Below are 17,514 nucleotides of genomic sequence, written 5' to 3' on the forward strand. Positions count from 1 at the left end.
TGGGGAGAAGTCAAGCTTTATTCCCAAGGAGCGTCCAGGAGGGAAGGCAAGACGGTGGCGCCGAAGTCAGGGTCAGGAAGGGGCCCCACCCAGGAGACGGTACCCAGATTGCAAGGGAGCCCCTGCTTCCTCGGGTGCAGTGGAGATCTCTCAGGAGCCCGGGGCCCTCCCCAAGTGCACTCTGCAGGAGGGCGGCTCCCTTCCCCACCTGCCCCCTCGTACGCTGCCGTTTGGTTCCCCCACAGCTGGCGGCTGGGAGGCTTGTGCGAATTCCTGCCAGCCACTCAGCCTTCCTGCTTCCCGTCTTCTCCCTCAAGCTCTCCTCTCCGTCAGCAGACAACGCACAATCCACAAGGAGAGCTCACCTTCGGCCGTATCCGCTTCACCTACGCTGGTTCCTGTTCCACCACAGAGGAACCCAAAGACCAATGCGAGAAAGGATGGGCAGCCAGGCCCATCCCCCTCCTTCCCTTTACTCAATAAAAAACCCCAACAGAGGCAAGGAAAAGGTGGTCCCTGGTGTGCAGGCCCACAGGTTGAAGCAGCTGCCGTACAGGAAAGGGGCCATGCGGGGCAGGGGGAGAGAGGGGACGCCAGTCAGCAGGCTCCCATCTCTGCCTCGGGCCTTCCCTTCCGAGGAAGAGGCTGCCAAGTGGCCAGGATGGCTGGCTTGCCTTGCAGCTGGGGGGGGGGGGGGTTACAGCAACTCTTAGTGTAATGTGGGAAATGAGATGCAGCCCACCCCTCTTTTTTTCATGCTCAAGGCAGAGAAGCAAAGGCAGGCTCAGCTGTTATGAGGGGAGGGGGCAGCTAAGCATCTCGCAACACACCAGGACAGAAGCCACAGTGCCAGAAGACCTGCAGGGCAGGACAAATGCTAGTCAATGTTGGGCTGATACCAAAGTTTACGTGCACCCCCCCCCCAAATATTGTGCAAGAGTAGTCCTGGGAGGGGTGCCTGGTCCAGCTGGTCAGTTTCCCTTCGCAGTCCTCTCAAAAGCATCCCCAGGGAGCAGCGAGGCAGGAGGGAGGGGCAGCCCCCCCCCCCCACCGGGAGCTCCGCTACTTCCGGAGCACCGGCCCCTGCAGGCTCTGGACGTAGGAGAGGGCGCTCTGCAGGGAGGTCAGGCAGTAGCCTTCTTCCCCAATCAGGTACCTGGGAGAAAAGGGAACCGGTCAGTCCTGGGGAGGGCGAGGGAGGCGTTGCTCAACCAGGGCTCCACAGAAACAGTTCTCCCCCCCTGCTCACAGAGTCCCTCCCCTCCCTCCTTTTCCACCCCACCGTCGTACACCTGCAGTCTGCTATTAGTAGCAGCGACTGCGCCTCTGGACGCTCACAATTGGCAGAGGGCAACGGAGTCAGACGCCTGGCGACAGGGCAGCCCAACTGCCGTGCCTTCTGTCTGAGCCCTGGAAAGGACCCCGTGCCTACCCTTCGTGGATGAACTCTTCCAGGGCGGCACACTCGGAGACCAGCTGGGGCAAGTTACTCTGGAGGACCACAAAGGAGAGGATGGGCAGGAGGTCGTCTGCACCGCTGCAAGGGGAGGGCAGAGTGAGTCGAGCCTGGCTCCACAGCTGGCAGTGCCGGGGGACGGTGATGCCAGGGACTCCAGCAACATGGCTGCTTTCAGGGCAGGGTCTGCCCAGTGAGTGGCAGGGATGGCTTCAGAGCTCGGCATCCCATCCGGATAGGACACTGCAGTCAAGTACTCACATGGCGGCAGATGCCGGTTGGAGTCGGCCCCCACAGTATTCCTCTGCACATTCACAGATGATGCGCAAGGTCCGCACTGAAGAGACAGAAAGGGGGGGAGAGAGATGAGGAGGACACGGCACACAGTTCTATGCACAGGGAAAGTGGGCCACTTCCCTTCGCCCTCCCAATTCCCACAAGCCTTTCTTAGGGCAGCCCTTCCTGGCCTTTCACGCCAAAGAGCAGGGAAGGCAGCCCGCTGTTTCCAGGGAGTTCTCGGCCCCCGGTAAACTTAGACCTCTTGACCCTCCAGCCAAGCCAGCTGGCCTTTCCCTCCCAATTAGAAAGTCTAGCGTGTCTGGGGTGGACGAGGCCAGGAAAAGTTGCCGGGCTAACTGTGAAAGCTCTCAGAATGTGGGCGAATCTTGGGCTCCCTCCGGATTCCAGCCCATCCCAGTTTAGCCCCCTTGGGCTGCAGCTGCCACCAGGCCTCACCGATGCACTCCAGCTTCCTCTGCGGGCAGCTGCTGAGAGGGAGGAGCAGCAACTCCTGCACGGCCGCAGCGTATGGGGAAGCCCCTTGTCCCTTGGGCAGCAGCTTGGAGGGGATGCCCATCTCAGTCGGAGCGGTCTTCCGGCGCAGCTCCATGCTCCTGGACAGAGCCTCTTCCTGGGCCCCATAGACAGTCCTGGAGGGCAGGAAGGAGGAAGGGAGGAGCTGAGCAGACTCCCCCCTTTCCTTTGCCCAGGCTCCTTGCCGGAAGACGGGGGGAGGGAGGGCTTTCTTCCTCTTCCTGCCCAGCAACCCCCAAGCTCAACTGCCCCCTTTTCAAGGCACCATCCGATCATGATGGCAGGCGGCTGCTGGCTGCCCAGTCCCACCTGTACACAGTCAAGAGGGGCCCCCAGAGTGGGCCAAAGAAGGCTTCCTCCAGCCGCGCCAGGCACTGATCCTTGGCGGCCGCTGTGTTGAGCCCTTCAAAAGCCAGCAGCATCAGGGACAGCAGTCTGTCTGCAGAGAGGAAGCAGCCCAGCTCCATCAGGGCGAGGGTCTAGGAAGGAGAACTGCGAGCCCCCCCCACTCCCATGGATTGGCCTGCAGCAGCCGGCAAGCTAGATTCCCCCCCCCAAGCAGTCCAGTCCCACTGAGGCCGCCCACACAGGGACCTCACCGATGGAGTTGTGAATGTCCTTCACGACCGCCTTGAGGGCTTCCTGCTGGGGGCCCTTCTTCCCAGCCAGAGGGCTTTGCAGGGGCCCTGCTGGACGTGCTTCAGAGGCTGACAAAAATTGCTCCAGGTCCTCAAAGGAGCTCTCCCGGTCAGCCGACGGGGGGGACACACGTCCTCCTTGGGGGGGAAGCAACGGGCTCTGGTCCTCAATGAAGGGGGTGCCAGAGATGCTATGACGGAGGTTCAACTTGTTGTGTTCCTGGACAGAAAACATGGAGTGCAAGCTTTGGGATGAGCGCAGCCGCCGTCCCTCAGTGGCCAAAGGCAGGAAGGCCTCAGCATCCAGCGAGGAGGAGAGGGACCAGCCGCGCGAGACGTCTGTCCTGCTTTGGCTGATGAGAGGATAGACGCGGTTGTAGACCGAGCATTGCAGCTTCTTCAGCAACTGGCAGATGGGATGATCCGCAAAGCTGGAATCAAGGAAGGGGCCGTTACCGAACCTGCCTGGGGTCCATTCCTCAGGAAACTGGGCGGCAGGAACCACCACCCCCTTTCCCCCTTGCGCTCTCCGAAAGAGGCTCCGGCAAAGCCCAGCAGCTGAATGTCCTTCTGTCCCTCCAAGCCAACTCAAAGGTCCACTAAGGGAGGAGCGACCCGGTGGAATTCTTGAAATCATGGCCTCTACCTCCCCTCAGTCTCATCCCGCACTGGGGGTTTGTGCATTTTGCCTGAAGGTACCTTGCAGACCAGAGGCTTCGAAAGCAAAGACCTTCCTGCACCCACACCTCCCTACCTGAGCAGGTGTGAGAGAAGCTTTGGCACCAAGGACAGATCACTGGGATGCTCCTTCAGCTGGGCCTTCCACGACCTCGGCCAGTCCTGGGGGGTCGGGGAATAGAGCAGAGAACACCGAGCTACAGCCCCCCTTTCATCTCTCTCAGCCCCTCCCAGTCTTCTTCTTGGGGGCTTTTGCACATGAAGAAGCACCCTGGAGCTGCTTACTTACGTGGTCCTGCTCATACTCCAGGATAGCCGCATAGATGGCCCGCTGCTCCTGCTCTTCTGGGGTCAGCACTGCATTACTGGAGAACCTCCTAAGGGGTGGAAGAATACAGGCTCGGAGGAGCAATTGGGCCCCCGCCCTCCCCACCCGTGAGTGGAGAAAGAGGGCCAAGCATCCCAGGCCCAGATGACTTGCCTGTTGGCAGCTTCCTGCAGCCGCAACCGATGCTCCTCCATCTTCCTCTGGAGCTGGAGAGGGGGCAGAGTCAAGGTCCTCCTCTTCAAACTCCCCCAGACAGCCCCCACCCCGGGGGCAGTTGGGCCAGTGCCAGTCCAGCTCAAGTGGGGAGAAATGACAAAGGACCAGCCAGCTGCAGGGACGGCGAAAGAGAAATCAGAGGAGGCGGAGCTTAGCCGCCCTGGAGTGGTCCACCCAAAGTGAAGTAGGATGGGGATCTGGGATGGGAGACCACTACGGAATCCCAGGACTATGAACTAGTCTCCTGTGGGTTTGCCGCTCAGCCTGGGGGAGTTCTCCCTTCCTTTGCCACAGAAGAGCCAGAAAGGATACGGCCTCTTCCCGGGCTTTTGCGATCACCAAATTCTCCATCATCTGACGTTGCAGAGAAAGGGTCTGTTGAGCAAAAATTAACAGTAAAGCACAGTCCCCAGGACTAAGCAGAGGAACGGAGGACGAGGGAAAGGAACGTGTAACCAACCAACCAATCCTTGTCTTAAAAGGGCCTCAGCCTCCATTTCTTTGGCAAAGAGGGCTCCTGAAGTCTCCTCCCACACAAAAACAATGTGTGGGCTATATTGTCTGGCTCACACGGGACCTCAGAGGCCCATTATCATCCCAGCCGGCCCCACTTGCCAGAGAGGTCTTCTGCACTGCTTGGTTGGGGTTCAGCCGGGCCAGCCGGGCCTCGTAGGTAGCTCTCAGCTTCTGGTTTTGCAGCGATGCCTCCTCCAGCGGGCTTAGTTCTCTGCTGCAGGAGGAGAGCAGCAGCTCTTTCGAGGGCCCTGTCACCTGGTCCAGCTCCAGGCAGCAGGATCCGGGGTCCAGCCACCCAGCACCCAAAGCCCCCCTCCCAGCCCCCTCTTACTTCCTGGGGCTCTGCTCTTGAGTGATCTGCAGCTTTTGGAACATCTCAGGAGGCAGAAAAGGCGAAAGCTTCCTGCCTTCATCAGAGGAGACTCTGCGGTGTCGGGAAACCGGAGCAGGGCCCACCTTCTTCCCCCCCAGCTTGGCCTTGGCCTTTCCTGGAATTGGGGAATTAAGAAAAAGACAACGCCCCGTTACGGTCAAATCAAACACCTCGGGACTCACAGAGGGGCAAAACAGGCCCAAGCAGCAGGCCAGAGAGCAGGGTCCAAGGGAGAGGATTGCGAACCAGACGGCCAGGAAGACAAGCACTGGGGCCTGAGGGCCAAACCCAGCTCCCAACCTTTGCGTGAAAGCACTGAACACATTCCAATTATGAGGCAGCCCACAGAGCAGACATCTACCCAATTAAAACACAACAATCAACACTAGGTGTATTCCAGACCAATCGGACCGATCCTGAGAAGCTAAGTTGGGTCAGACCTGGTTGGCAATTAGGAAGAAGACCAACAGGACACTGGAAAGACAGGAGGCTAGTCTGGGAAACTGAAAAATCTCCCTGGAGGAAAGCAATCAAGCACCATTTCCGTACCTTTGCCAAGGACGGGACTGGAAGGGCTTGGGGAGCCGACGGGAGTGCGTGGCAACTTAAAAGCGGTGGTCTCCAAATGTGGCAACTTTTAAGACTTGGGCTCTTCAGTTCCAGAATTCTGGGAGTTGAAGTCCACCTGTCTTAAAGTTGCCAAGTTTGGAGACTCCTGACTTAGCGAAACCTTTATTCTAAAATCACCCCTCAGAGAGGAAGCTCTGCTAAGCAGTGAGACCAATGGTCACTTTCCGGCCTGAACCATCTTTTGACCAGGTCCCACCGAAGCAAGGAAGACCTCCCTTCTTTTGTTCTGCTTGGTGAGAGGAGGGGGCTGCCTATACAAACAAACAGAGCTCACCTATTTTAGAAGCGCTGCTCTTGGCTCTTTCCAGGCACTGCTCCGCTACCTTGAGCATCTTGGGGGTATCGGGCGCCAGGTCATTTTCATCCCCTTCGGGACAAGGAATGTGTGATTGTGTCTGTCCAATTACAAGGGGATGCAAAACCCACCTCAAAAAGACCTCCAGGAGAGCTCAGTGCCAACCCTCTGTCCCCTCCGCCTGTCAGGATTTAGCCATTCTAGGGCCCCTCCCCAGTGGGATCGCCCAGCTCCAGGAAAAGCCATTTTTGCCAATCATTCCTTCCCCAAGAACAGGAGACGCAGAGTTTCTCAACTAAGGACTTTTAAAAGGCATGCAGACTTCCGCTGCCAGGATTCCCCGCTCAGAATGGATGGCTTTGGTCCCGTCATCCTCACAAGACCTGCACAACATCCTTTTCTGAAGCAGCTTCACCACCCAGGAGACCAGGAGTGGTGGGTGATCAGGTAAGGGTCTTGAGAAGGGAAGGGCCAAGCGCTGCAGCTCCAAAGAAAATGATCTTGGGGTTATTTAACTCATTTGTCAGGGTTACATCTTGTCAAAATGCCCCTATTTGGAGGGGGGGTGTTATATGCTTTCTATTTTATTATGCTAAAGACACCAACTCTGAAGTTTAGTTTCCCTAAAGAAAAGGTGTGCTGCAACCAAGCCCATCTCTTTCGGATGGTCCCAGGGCAGGGAAGGGTGGGAAAAGCGGGGGTTACCAGTCGTGGCTGCTGCCTCTTCAAGGAGGACCTGGGCGATGTAGCTGATGCTCTTTAGATATTCCACGTAGGCTTCCTGCTGAGGAGAACAGTTCAGTGGGGTGAAAAGACAGCTCTATCCTTAGGACCACACCAGTTTCTGGCTGGCCTGGGTGGACAGTCTGTAAGCTGCAGGAGGCTTGCTTCATTGCCCCCCCCCCTCCACAAGAGGTCAAAAAGTGGGTTAGTGTACAGGCACTCCCTCCACCTTGGACCTGGTTGACCAACTGAATTAACTTGAAGAGGCCAATGCAGAAAACCAGGCCCTTCCTGGGAGGGGAGCCAAAGGAACGGGGGTGGGTGGGGAGTCCGGAGGCAAGAGCTGCCCAGCGGTCTGGCTGCAGGATACTGCCGACTGGCCCAGGCCTGGTCCAGTGATGCTTGCATCTTGGGTTCATCCATGATCAGATTCATGGGCTGCGGCGGGGGGGGGGGGGTGGTTAGGAATCTGGGCAGGGCAGGGGAGGCTTCGGCAGCGCAAGGCGGAGGTTTCAGCTCTCCAGGCAACGGGGCCAAAACACCGAAGGCCCGAGGCGGAGGTGGGCCAGCAGCAGAGGGGCTGAAAGACCCCCTGGCCTCCCCTGGCCGCTGTCGCGGGGAGACCCGGGACGCTCCCCCGCCGCCTCCCGGGAAAGAAGGGGAGGGGCAGCCCGGGCGAGGCCAGCAGCCCCCAGGCCTTTCCTGAAGGGCCCCCGGCGCGCCACGCATTCCCGCGGACTCGGCTCCGGCACCGGCGAAGACGCCCCCCACGCGCGCCCCTCACCCGCGGCCGGTCTCCGGCGTCCAGCTCCAGGGCAGCCTTGGCCAGCTTCATGGCGCCCTGCAGCGGCTTCACCGGCGGCTCTGCGGCGGCGGCGGGCGCGGCCGCCATGGCGGGGCCGGAACTTCGCCGCCAAGGAGCGGCGGCCGCTCGGACGGGGCCGGACTGGGAGCCGGTGAGGTCAGAAGGGGCGCGGCTGCCGCCAGCCCGGCTCCGCCATTGCTCCGCAGGCGCCGGGGGTGGAGCGCCCCTCGCTCGTGACCGGCCGCGCCCGGAGCGGCGGCTCGGCTGCCCGTCTCTAGGCGGGGCAGGGGTCGCTCCGCGCATGGCAGGAAGGCCCGCCTGGGCTCCGCAGCCCCTCCAGCTCAGGGTAGCGCCCCGCGGCCGGCCCTGCGGGAGACGAGGGCTTCCTGGCAGCGCCTCCTTTCCCGAGGCGCCCCGGTCTCCCCGCTGCCTTGTCTGCGCCCCCAGCCGGCCTGGCGAGTCCCCAAACCCCGACTGAGCAAAGGCGAGCGGAGGGCGGCGTGGGCACCGGCACCGGGCCGTCGCTCCCGGGGTCGAGCAGCCTGTCCCGCCCGGAGGCCCTCCGGGGCGCCCACCCGAGCCCACCCCGGCCGGCGGGCATTTCAGGCGGCGAGGGGCAGCGGGCCGGCCGGCAGCCGAGAGGGTCGCCGGCCTCGGAGCCCCGTCTCCGGGCTCGCGGGAGGCGCTGCTGGGACGGGCTCCCTTGGGGGTTTCGTAGCGGGCCGGTCCTGCGGGCGCCTCCTTCGGGAGGGCGCCCGGCTTCTCCGCCCGCCCCGCGGCCTCGGGGACTGCCCGGCGGGGCTCGGCTCAGGGTCGAGGCCGCGGGCGGGGCTGCTGCTGCCGGCTCGGGCGGGCCGGCGGGCTCCTCCGTCCGCCAGGGGCGCTGCGGGCCGGGCCAGCCGCGGGAGGGGGACCGGCGCCGGAGCTCCGAGCGGCGGCCGGTGCGCGCTCCGTCTAAGCGGCCATGAAGCGGGACCGGCGTGGCCGGTTCTTGCCCGCAGCGTTGGCGGCCAGGATCGGGTCAGAACCGCCGCCGGCCGAGATAGGCAGGCCAGACTCCGTGAGCCGGACGCGCCGCGGACGCGCCGCCGCCGCCGCCCGGGAGGAGAAGACCGCGCCGGAGCCCAAGCGCTGGGCCTCGCCGGCCGCGGAAGCCGCAGCCGCAGCGGCCGTGCCGGGTGAGCAGACCCCGAGACCTCCGCCTCCGCCGCGCCGCCCCTGCGGAACCCGGCCCCGAGCGCCGGCGGGCCCTGCGGCCCCGGGGCTGGGGAGGGCCCCCGCCTGCTCCCGCTTGGGCTTTGCCAGGGCGGCGGGCGCCAGAAGGGCGCTTTCCTCTGCCGGCCAGCTTCACCGGCTCCGAGGGGGACCCAGAGCTCGGCGGGCGGGAGGCGCGGTCGGAGGAGCTGGCGAGGCCAGTCCCGAGCGCTGCCCCGAAGGCTCCCCGCCGCTTGGGTCGGGGCGGGCGGTGCCCGGCAGGCCCAGATGCGGCGGGCGGGCGGAGCGGCTCGAGTTGCGAGCGTTCCGGGGATTTGGGCACCTTTACGTGGCCGGGATGCCTGCAAGGCCCCCAAGTGGCTTCCTGTTACCTTTTACCCCCCGGGTAAGTGGCCCCTCCGCCGAGCTCGGTAAGGCCGAGAGGCCGTTCCTGCTCTGAAAGGGCTTCGCTCTCCGAGCCAAGCCCGGAAATGCAACGCAACGGGCCGGATTCTGCTCCAGAGGCAGAACGTGCTATTTTGTATCAAAGCGAGCTCAGATTTCTCCTCTTGGATTTTGGCAAAACTGGTTCCTGCTTGGGGTGCCAAAGTGAGTGGCTGGGAAATTGCACTTCCTGAGCTGAAAACCGGATCTGCGCCTAGAATTCAGATCTGCAGTCAAGAATAAAACCTTGCAAATTGTACCCTTCACACGCTCGGCGTCTTAAACGCCTGCTCCCATCAGGGTCCAAACTGCTTTGTTTCCAGAGAAAGGGGCCTTTTGGGTGAGGGAAATTTGTGGGGGGGGGGGCGCTATTGAAAAACCAGGTGTTCTTTTAAAGGGGGAGGTCCTCTTCCTTGGTTGGGGGGAGGATGACCTTTGGTGCAAGGAGACTCTCTGGGCCGAGGGGCCAGACCAACTCCTCTCTCGCAATCCCTGCAGGAATACCCCGGGCCTTGACCACGGGCTTCTGCCGGCTTTGCCACGGGAAGTTCTCCTCGCGGAGCCTGCGAAATGCCTTTGGGAAGGTCCCCATGGTGAGCGAGGACTCGGAGAAGCAGCGGCGCTTGGACCAAGTCTTCTTCACAGACTTCCAGCGGCTGGTGGGGGTGACCGTCCAGCAAGACCCCTCTCTTCCCCCGTTTGTTTGCAAGAAGTGCCACGCCCAGTTCTACAAGTGCCGCAGCGTCCTGAAGGCTTTCATGCAGAAGGTGAACGTCTCACCTGCGGGACACCCCAAGCCTCGAGGAAAGTACGTTGAGCAGCCTTCCCTACTCCTGGTCTCTGCCCCCCGCCTGAGGGGCGGGTACCTTCTTATCTGCCCTACTGATTTCCAAGCCAGCCAAAACAACCCAGTACTTACTGGTGGCTCGCAAAGAAGCACGGTTAATCAAGAGCTTCCTGCTCTGATCTCTCTGCCGTCTCTTCTCTGCAGGAACAATTTAGCCCAGCCTTCACTGCCCACTGCTTCAGCCGGAGAAGGAGAAGCGCCTTGTCTGGGTAGGTGAGAGGCTGAATTCCTGTCCATGGAGTTTGCCTGCTGCTTCCGAGCTGAAGGGTGCTTCTTCTTGGCATGCCCTTGTGGCTGGAGGCCTGCCAGCCAAGGATGGTCAAGCACAGGCCTTCTAGCTCAGATACAAATTTGTGATCTGAACTGAGGAACGGAATGTGTTTTCTCTACAATTTGAGCATTAAGGCAGCTAATAACTCCCAAAGGGATTTTACTCAGCCTGCCACCTTAAAGCACCTGCGCTGGTCTTTAGGATTTCCCAGATGTTTGAAGGCAGCTGCTGACTGACTTTCAGTGATGTTGTGTCTAGGAGATGCTTTGAAGGGGCTGATAATGAAAGTTAGAAACTGAACTCATTATAATAAGTTGTTACTGGTGTATTTTATGTTTGATGTGGCTAAGTCTAGAAAGCTCCCCTTCCTTTAAAAGAATGGAGAGGCACAAGGGGCCTGAATGGCAGGGCACGGATTTCATTCCTGTACAGGGAAAGCCCCCGTGCCTGCCCCCAAGTAGGATTCCTGCAGGACTGTAACCATTAGTCTGCAAACTTCCACCCCCTAGTCTGATGCAGTCTTGTGCCTGTTTAAAATTAAAGGTGAGCCTCACATCACACCTGCTTTATATGCAGATATGAAATAGACAATGCTTAGCTGATTTATCCTGAAAAACACAAACAGGATCCATTTTCAGTTTTATTTTTTGAATGGAAGAGAGTTCTGCAAGTGATCCAGCGTCTTCCTAGCAGGGACTCCACATCCCTGGGAAGGAAGCTGTTGGCCAGTCCTCCGGCTGCAGCAGGCCCAGTCCGAACATGGCAGGCTATCCTCAAGTTTAGATGGGAGGCTGGACCATTTGGTGAGGTTTTGCCACCGTAACTGGAACGGGGTGGCCTTGACAGTAGGCCATTTCTCTCCCTGTGTCCTGCAGACCTGATCACCTCCAGCCCACAGTGCCTTCGCCAGCTGGTAAGGTGGAGCCACGGCCACGCGGAGAACTGCCCGATGGCACCAAGTCTGCAGAGTGTCTTGTCATCCAAGTACTGCGGGATCATCAGAGCCGTGTGGGGCTGCGAAGACGGCCACAGTTACATCATGAGCACAGATTCGGACTGCAGCACCTTGCTGGTAGACAGTGCCCTGGCTGTCCAGTGGGAACTGAAGAAGGACGCTCCTCGGCACGTGACGGGCAACGGGGTGGCATCCGACAGCTCCGGGGCTGCCGTTCCATCGCTGCAACACCAGCACAGTGCTGCTAGGGCAGTGGCTGGCCAGCAGCCTGCAGACAGCAGGACTGCTTTGCCGGCATCCAGTGCAGAAAACCTGGTTCCTGAGAGCCGAGGTTTGCCTTCCTTGCAAGACCCTTTGCAGGAGGACCTGCTCCAAGCAGCCTCTCCCCGGTCAGGTAGCCCAGGTAAGAGAGCGGCTTCTGACAGCGATGTGAGCTACCCCACAGGAGCCGATGTGTTCAAGCTCAAGCTAAGGAGTCTCCCATCTGGGGTGCTGGCCCTGCGCCTACATCTCCGGGACTCTTGGCCTTCCTGTGTTCCCCTCCTGGGTCCAGAGGAGAGGAGGCGGCAGATAAATGCTCCCGGGTCTGCTTTACAGAGCGCTTCCCTTGCGTGTTTTTAGTTTCTGCCCTGTCCGTTGGTTCTTCACCCCTTTTAGTCCAGAGACCCCCTCCTTTTCAGAAAGAAGCAGGCTGAGACCTTTTCATCTCTAAGGGCCGAGGACCTCTTGATGGGAAGGCCACTGCTCTGCAGGGTTCTCTCCCCTGCTCTTTGTAACCCATGCCATTTTCCTTTTTCTAGGACGGCCGAACGAGAAGCTGGCTCTCTCTGCAGCATCAGATGAGCGGGTAAAAGACGCGTTCAGTGACCTTTCTGAGGGGTGAGAGAAGAGGGGGATTGAAATGTCATCTTTGTGCGCATGAAAATGGTGGTGTTGCAGGGAGACATTTATCACACCCCACTGAAAGGATTTGGTTGCTGAGACTGCAGGGAGGGAAGGTGGTAGTTGACTGGCCGAAGAACAGCTTTGGTTATAAACTTGAGATGCCTTCTTGGGATAGTTTGACACCAGCATGCTTTGAGCAAGTTCCACATTAAATTGGTCTGTCCTATTGTTTGTACGAGTCAGAATAGAACGCTTTCTTTTGTAGGAATTTCCAAGGCCAAATTGAAGCTTTAAAAAAACTATTTGGGGGCCTGAGCCCTCACCGAATCCCTAACCTGACCATCTTGGTCGGCTGCTGAAAGCTGTTGCATCTGGAGTTCCTATACTGTTTTTTAGAGTTGCTGAAACCAGGATTCTATATGCTGCTCCTGAGCTCAATGGGGAGGAGCTTCCACATTTTCCAAGGTCCTTTTCAGGAGAGCCTGCAGCCCCATTAGCCGTTAAAGTCACCCTTTGTCCAACTGCCATCTTTTGGACAGAGCTGTCTCCAATATTGGAGCGCTGCTGATCCCAGAGAAGTCAGGACAGAGTTGGGTGACATTACGGAGGGTGGGGATCACTTGGTGAATAATCAGCTCAAGCCAAGGCAGAGGCTACAGTGGCCGCACCACCGCCTTTCCTCAAACAGCAGTTGCTCCTTCTGTGGCTTCCAGGAAAGCCTCGCCCACTGCAGAATTCTGGAGCGCAGAGGAATGGCTGAGGAATGGTTGCAGGCTCGCTTTGGTGTTCAGTCCTCACCTCTCCAGCTGGTGATGGGGGAAATAGAGCTGCTATAACACCTGGGATAAGCGGCTGGCTGGTTATAATATTCGAAGCTGGGAAGCCTCCGTGTACAATTTTAAAATTTTGCTAATACATAGAGGTTGGGGGGGGAAGATTGATTATACATTGGGACAAAACCGAGTAACCGCTGCTGGTGGTTCGGAGATACAACTGATCACAGTAAGTCACTGGGATCTAGAAGCCTATTTTCTCTGTCCCAGAACCTTCCCTAGAATTCTCTCAGGAACGTCTACAGGCATTTTTTAGCTTCTAAAAGGGATCCTGCAATCGACAGACGCTTGAATCCCGGTTTTCATGAAAGCCGTGAATGCCAGCATCCAGTTACTTGAGAGGCCAGGTTCTCGTGGCTCTTTTCACGCAGCCAGCTCTCTCCCTTGCCTTTTGGTGGCCTGGTGGCCTTTGCACGGCCCTTCATCAACCTGCTCTAGGCCATTTTCTTTTGGAGAAGTGAAATTCATTGATTCAGAGCAGTTGGCCAAGGAAAGGTAACTTGGCTACCAAACTGCATTTTTATTTTATGTATTAAATTCTTGTTTTTCCTGTACACTGGCAGCTGACTGAAACACATTGTATTAACCGTTCTATTTTAACCAGTGAAATGATGAAAAGTTTGTCTCCTTTCTCAAGAGAGTCTTCAAATGAGGATGAAAACCACAAGAGAGCGCAGTCGTCAGATGAATCTTTTGAGCCGTATCCAGAAAAAAGGTGGGCCTTTGCTCCAGGCCGTTCCACCTCCTGCGGGTGGAGAGGCCAGGAACGTTTCCCTTCTCCCCACTTCCATATCCAGAAGAACAGCGGACGCCAGCCCCTTTTCCTGCTTTTCCCTTTCCTCTCAGGGGGTCCAACAACAGAAAAGCGGAAAGCAAGGAAGCAAACGTGGAGGAGCCGAAAGCCAGGAAGAAGCCAGGACCCAAACCTGGCTGGAAGAAGAAGATCAAGTGCGAAAGGTATTGGCGGCGGCCCTGGTTAAAGACCTCGAGGGGAGCCTGCCCCACTTCTAACCCAGCTGCCCTCTTCTTCTCCAGGGAGGAGCTGCCAAACATTTACAAGTGTCCTTATCAGGGCTGCACAGCTGTGTACAGAGGGGCGGATGGCATGAAGGTAAGCCAGGTCGCCCTGCGAGAGAAGCCAGTCACGGCCGGGGGGGGGCGGGGGGAGGAGAGGACACATTTCAAAAGGGGGGGAATTCCTTCCAGTCACTTTCAGTGGCCTTAGCCAGCGCAAGAAAAGCTCTGTCTAAAACAAGTCTGGTGGTTGCAGTCTTGCAGTTAGCTGCATTGGAGGAGGGGAAACCCCTTTTAGACCCTAAAGAGAAAAACAACTGGCTTGCAACTAAAGCAGTGGATTCTGCAAAGCCCATTTGATTGACAGCATGGGGCTGGTACATCAAAAGGCTCAATAGCTCCTGCTGATTCAAAATGCCAAGGCACGTGCCTTGAAAGAAGGGGTGAGGGAAGAGCCAGGGATGACCCTGGCAGTGAAGCAGGCCAGAGGGTGATCCACGCGCCTAAAGCCCCCTCTCCCGTTGGGTCTAGAAGCACATCAAAGAACATCATGAAGAGGTCCGGGAGAGGCCCTGTCCCCACCCAGGATGCAACAAAGTCTTCATGATTGACCGCTACCTTCAGCGCCATGTGAAGCTCATTCATACCGGTAGGCCCTGGACGCCGGCCATCGCCCACCCACCCACTTCTCTTCCCTCCCTAGATGGGGCTCATGATTGGGATTTAGTCTGGAGAAGCTCAGGAAGGCAGCCTTGTTGCCCCCTCCCCTCCCCCACGCAGGACCAAGGACTGCCCTTTCCCTGCAAGGATCTCTGTAGGATGAGCAGAGACCACCAGGCCACTCCTGAGAAGAAACAGCCCTCCTGCTCTTCTCCGGCTCCTCATCCCACAGGATTCCCAATAGATCGGGACTCTTGCATTCCTTCCCTAACCAAGTTATTCAAAGATCTACAACTGCCTGTCAAAGGTGGAGCCTAAAAATGGCATCTCAGGGAGAAGCCCGGGATTTTCTTCAGCTCCCCCCTCCCACCGTTTTCCTGGTCCCAAATGTGAGGGCAGCTGCCTGCAGCCAGTTCTAGAATACAATCCCCCCCAAAAACAGAGAATTTGGCATTCACAATCTAAAAAATCTCGTACAAGGCTCAGACAAGGAATAATGGTCTTTTCTTCTCCAACCAGAGGTGCGCAACTATATCTGTGATGAATGCGGCCAGACATTCAAACAGCGCAAACATCTGTCTGTCCACCAGATGCGCCACTCAGGAGCAAAGCCCCTTCAGTAAGTGCTGGTGCCAATCCAGGAGTCTGCTTAGAGCTGCATTTGGGAGTTGTTAGACACAGGATGAGCTTTGCCTGTGCGCACACCATCCGATGTGAACTGGCTCTGGCTCTGGCTCTCAGCCCCGAGATGATTATTTTTATGCCTCCCACGTCCTCTAGTAAGAACGCTGCTTCTAGGAAGGAGGTTTCTAAATAAGCCGGCCAGAGGGGCCTCCGTTCTGTAAAAAAAAAGCAGCAGCTGCCAGGCTTCCTTGCTTTGTTTCACAAAAAGAGCTTTTTGAACATTTGATATGGAATCTGGACTTTTCCAGATATGGTTCAAAGACCAGCTAGAATGTAAAGAGCTGAGAACATTTTTACCCACCTCTGCAAAGCTGGGTGAAAGCAGGTCCGCCCTGTCCTTTGTGCTCTGCTTTCCCTCCCCAGGTGTGAAATCTGCGGCTTCCAGTGCAGACAGAGGGCCTCCCTCAAGTACCACATGACCAAACACAAGGCGGAGACAGAGCTGGAGTTTGCTTGTGACCAATGCGGGAAGCGCTTCGAGAAGGCCCACAACCTCAATGTTCACATGTCCATGGTGCACCCCCTGACCCAGACGCAGGAGAGAGCCAAGGAGGGTGAGCCGGAGCCCAGGCCGCTGCTGGACACTGTGGAAGGCCAGCCTATCAAAGTAGAACTGAGTGCGCAGCAGGAACCCACCTGAAAGCGCCCTGACACAGCTTTGCATCAAGCGCACCGGACAGGAGATTGTCAATCTTTTAATGGGCTCTTCGGAAGAGGCCCTGGGAAATAACTTCTGCTTGCTTGCGAAGATCTCTTCCGTGCTGTGACCGCTCTCTCTTTGTGCTTACGTCAACAACGGCTACGACATCCTATGGAGAAGTCTCTCCTTTGCCAAAAGGCAGGGTCCGTTCTGCCCTTCCCGCTGACGATGATCAAAAGGCATCACGCCTGTTATAAAGGTGCGTATAGCTCATAAGACGCCCATAAATTCCTTGTGATGGATCTCGAGAATGATGGAGACTTGAATCCAGATGTTTTACATTAAATTCCAAAGCCCAGCTCAAAACGAAGAACAGGACATTTGTAACCTAATTTTTATTGTCCTAAGTCATAATTATGCTTGTAATAAATTATTTACACAGTACTCTGGACAGATCTGGCTCCAAGGCACATACTTAATTTGTCCCATCTTTGGCTGGGGGTGGGTGGGTTGCAGAAACTCATTTGGGGGGGGCCTTCAGTCTTCAGAAAAGCAGGAGTCCTTCCTCTAGCAAATCCCCTCCTGTGCTGATGAGGGCTGCTCTGAGCTCTGGATCTAGATCGCCACAGAGGTCCAGCATCTGGGGAGGGAAAGAGGTGCTGATGTGGCTCTGGCCTTAAAGCAAAATCTTTAGCAGAGCCAAGAGAGTGCTGCTAATCCTCCCTTGGGAGGAAAGAATGGCTGTTGAGCAGTGTTCTTTCCAAAAGCATCGCCTCAGAGTCTATCTACAGTTTCTGATTGCTATAGATAAGAGCAGTCAGGGTGTGCCAGAGCAACAAAACAGACAATCCTCCCTCAGTGAGAAAGATGAGAAGTCTGGGGAAAAAGAAGCTACACATCTAGCTAGCCCCTCGGATCTGTTCTAACTGACAGCTGCTCTGCAACTGGCTTCTTTTGAACTAAAGGGTTAGGTCCCCATGAACTCATAGAGCAAAATGGGCATCGCCAACAAACTCGTAGTTCTTGGCTATGGTTTGCTAGAGCTGATTGATCCGGTTGTCGATGTCCTCCTTGCAGGGCTGCAAAGTTTCGGTAAAGGCTGAATTTGAAATCGGTGCAGCCCTAGTGAAATTTATAGGGAGAACTTTGTAAAGCGTGTGTGATCGAAAGTAGGAAGTGCTGTGCTATACACTCAGAAAGGCTCAACAGAAGCAGGACCAGCTTCTAGGCCACTGTGTCTTTCAGATGTTTAGGGCAGGCACTCACCTCTTGGAGGTTGGAGAAGCTCTCTGGAGGACATCGGGGGATTGCCCAGAGTAGGAGTTGCCGCGCTTGCTGGATCAACATTAACGAATCTCCCTAGTGAAGACAAGGCAAGTTCAAACCAGCTTTGTAAGAGATTCAGAGTAAGAATTGGGGGGACTGCAGCTAGTAGTGGATGTCCTTCTCCAGCCGTCCTAGGTGTCTGGCCTTGCTTAAGTCTTTCCTCAGATAGCGAGCAATTGTATCAGACATTCAAATGGACTGAACGTATTATTCTCGTTCAGACATCACTTTGGCTAGCTTTCTGCACTTGTTTTTAAGTTTTCATCAGCCTGAGTGTTTGGATCGCCCTC

At 57.2% G+C, this 17,514-nt stretch overlaps 3 protein-coding genes across 7 annotated transcripts in view; 1 reads left to right on the forward strand and 2 right to left on the reverse strand.

Moving 5' to 3' along the window:
- VPS9D1 (VPS9 domain containing 1) lies at positions 1-7,987 on the reverse strand. The gene is made up of 15 exons (XM_083370388.1): positions 7,451-7,987; positions 6,649-6,724; positions 5,923-6,015; positions 4,977-5,133; positions 4,745-4,859; positions 4,442-4,504; positions 4,067-4,119; positions 3,875-3,962; positions 3,662-3,747; positions 2,869-3,338; positions 2,579-2,708; positions 2,192-2,385; positions 1,718-1,793; positions 1,433-1,537; positions 1-1,156 (listed from the first exon to the last, which is right to left on the reverse strand). Exons 1-15 carry the CDS (start codon positions 7,772-7,774, stop codon positions 1,063-1,065), a joined length of 2,124 nt encoding a protein of 707 aa, XP_083226514.1. The 5' UTR covers positions 7,775-7,987; the 3' UTR covers positions 1-1,062.
- Positions 5,993-16,349, forward strand: ZNF276 (zinc finger protein 276). Of its 5 annotated transcripts, XM_083370392.1 has the most exons (11): positions 8,216-8,649; positions 9,608-9,917; positions 10,101-10,165; positions 11,103-11,585; positions 11,983-12,061; positions 13,538-13,615; positions 13,747-13,857; positions 13,936-14,011; positions 14,446-14,563; positions 15,094-15,193; positions 15,622-16,349. In XM_083370392.1, the coding sequence occupies exons 1-11, from the start codon at positions 8,436-8,438 to the stop codon at positions 15,896-15,898; spliced, it is 1,911 nt and encodes a 636-aa protein (XP_083226518.1). In that variant the 5' UTR covers positions 8,216-8,435; the 3' UTR covers positions 15,899-16,349. The 5 variants fall into 5 exon arrangements, with proteins under 5 accessions (XP_083226520.1, XP_083226517.1, XP_083226518.1 ...); XM_083370394.1 differs by lacking the exon at positions 8,216-8,649 and adding an exon at positions 5,993-6,390 and having other exon boundaries at positions 13,747-14,011; XM_083370391.1 differs by having other exon boundaries at positions 8,215-8,649; positions 13,747-14,011; positions 14,449-14,563.
- Positions 16,279-17,514, reverse strand: part of FANCA (FA complementation group A) — a 21,948-nt gene continuing 20,712 nt past the window's right edge. The window contains exons 42-43 of the mRNA XM_083370424.1: positions 17,165-17,257; positions 16,279-16,538 (exon numbers count right to left, since the gene is read on the reverse strand). Of these exons, the coding sequence (XP_083226550.1) occupies positions 16,443-16,538; positions 17,165-17,257 (189 nt within the window). The 3' untranslated portion in view covers positions 16,279-16,442. The remainder of the gene's footprint in view (positions 16,539-17,164; positions 17,258-17,514) is intronic.

This window comes from Vipera ursinii, assembly GCF_947247035.1.
Source record: "Vipera ursinii genome assembly, chromosome: 10".
NCBI classification, from domain to species: domain Eukaryota; kingdom Metazoa; phylum Chordata; class Lepidosauria; order Squamata; family Viperidae; genus Vipera; species Vipera ursinii.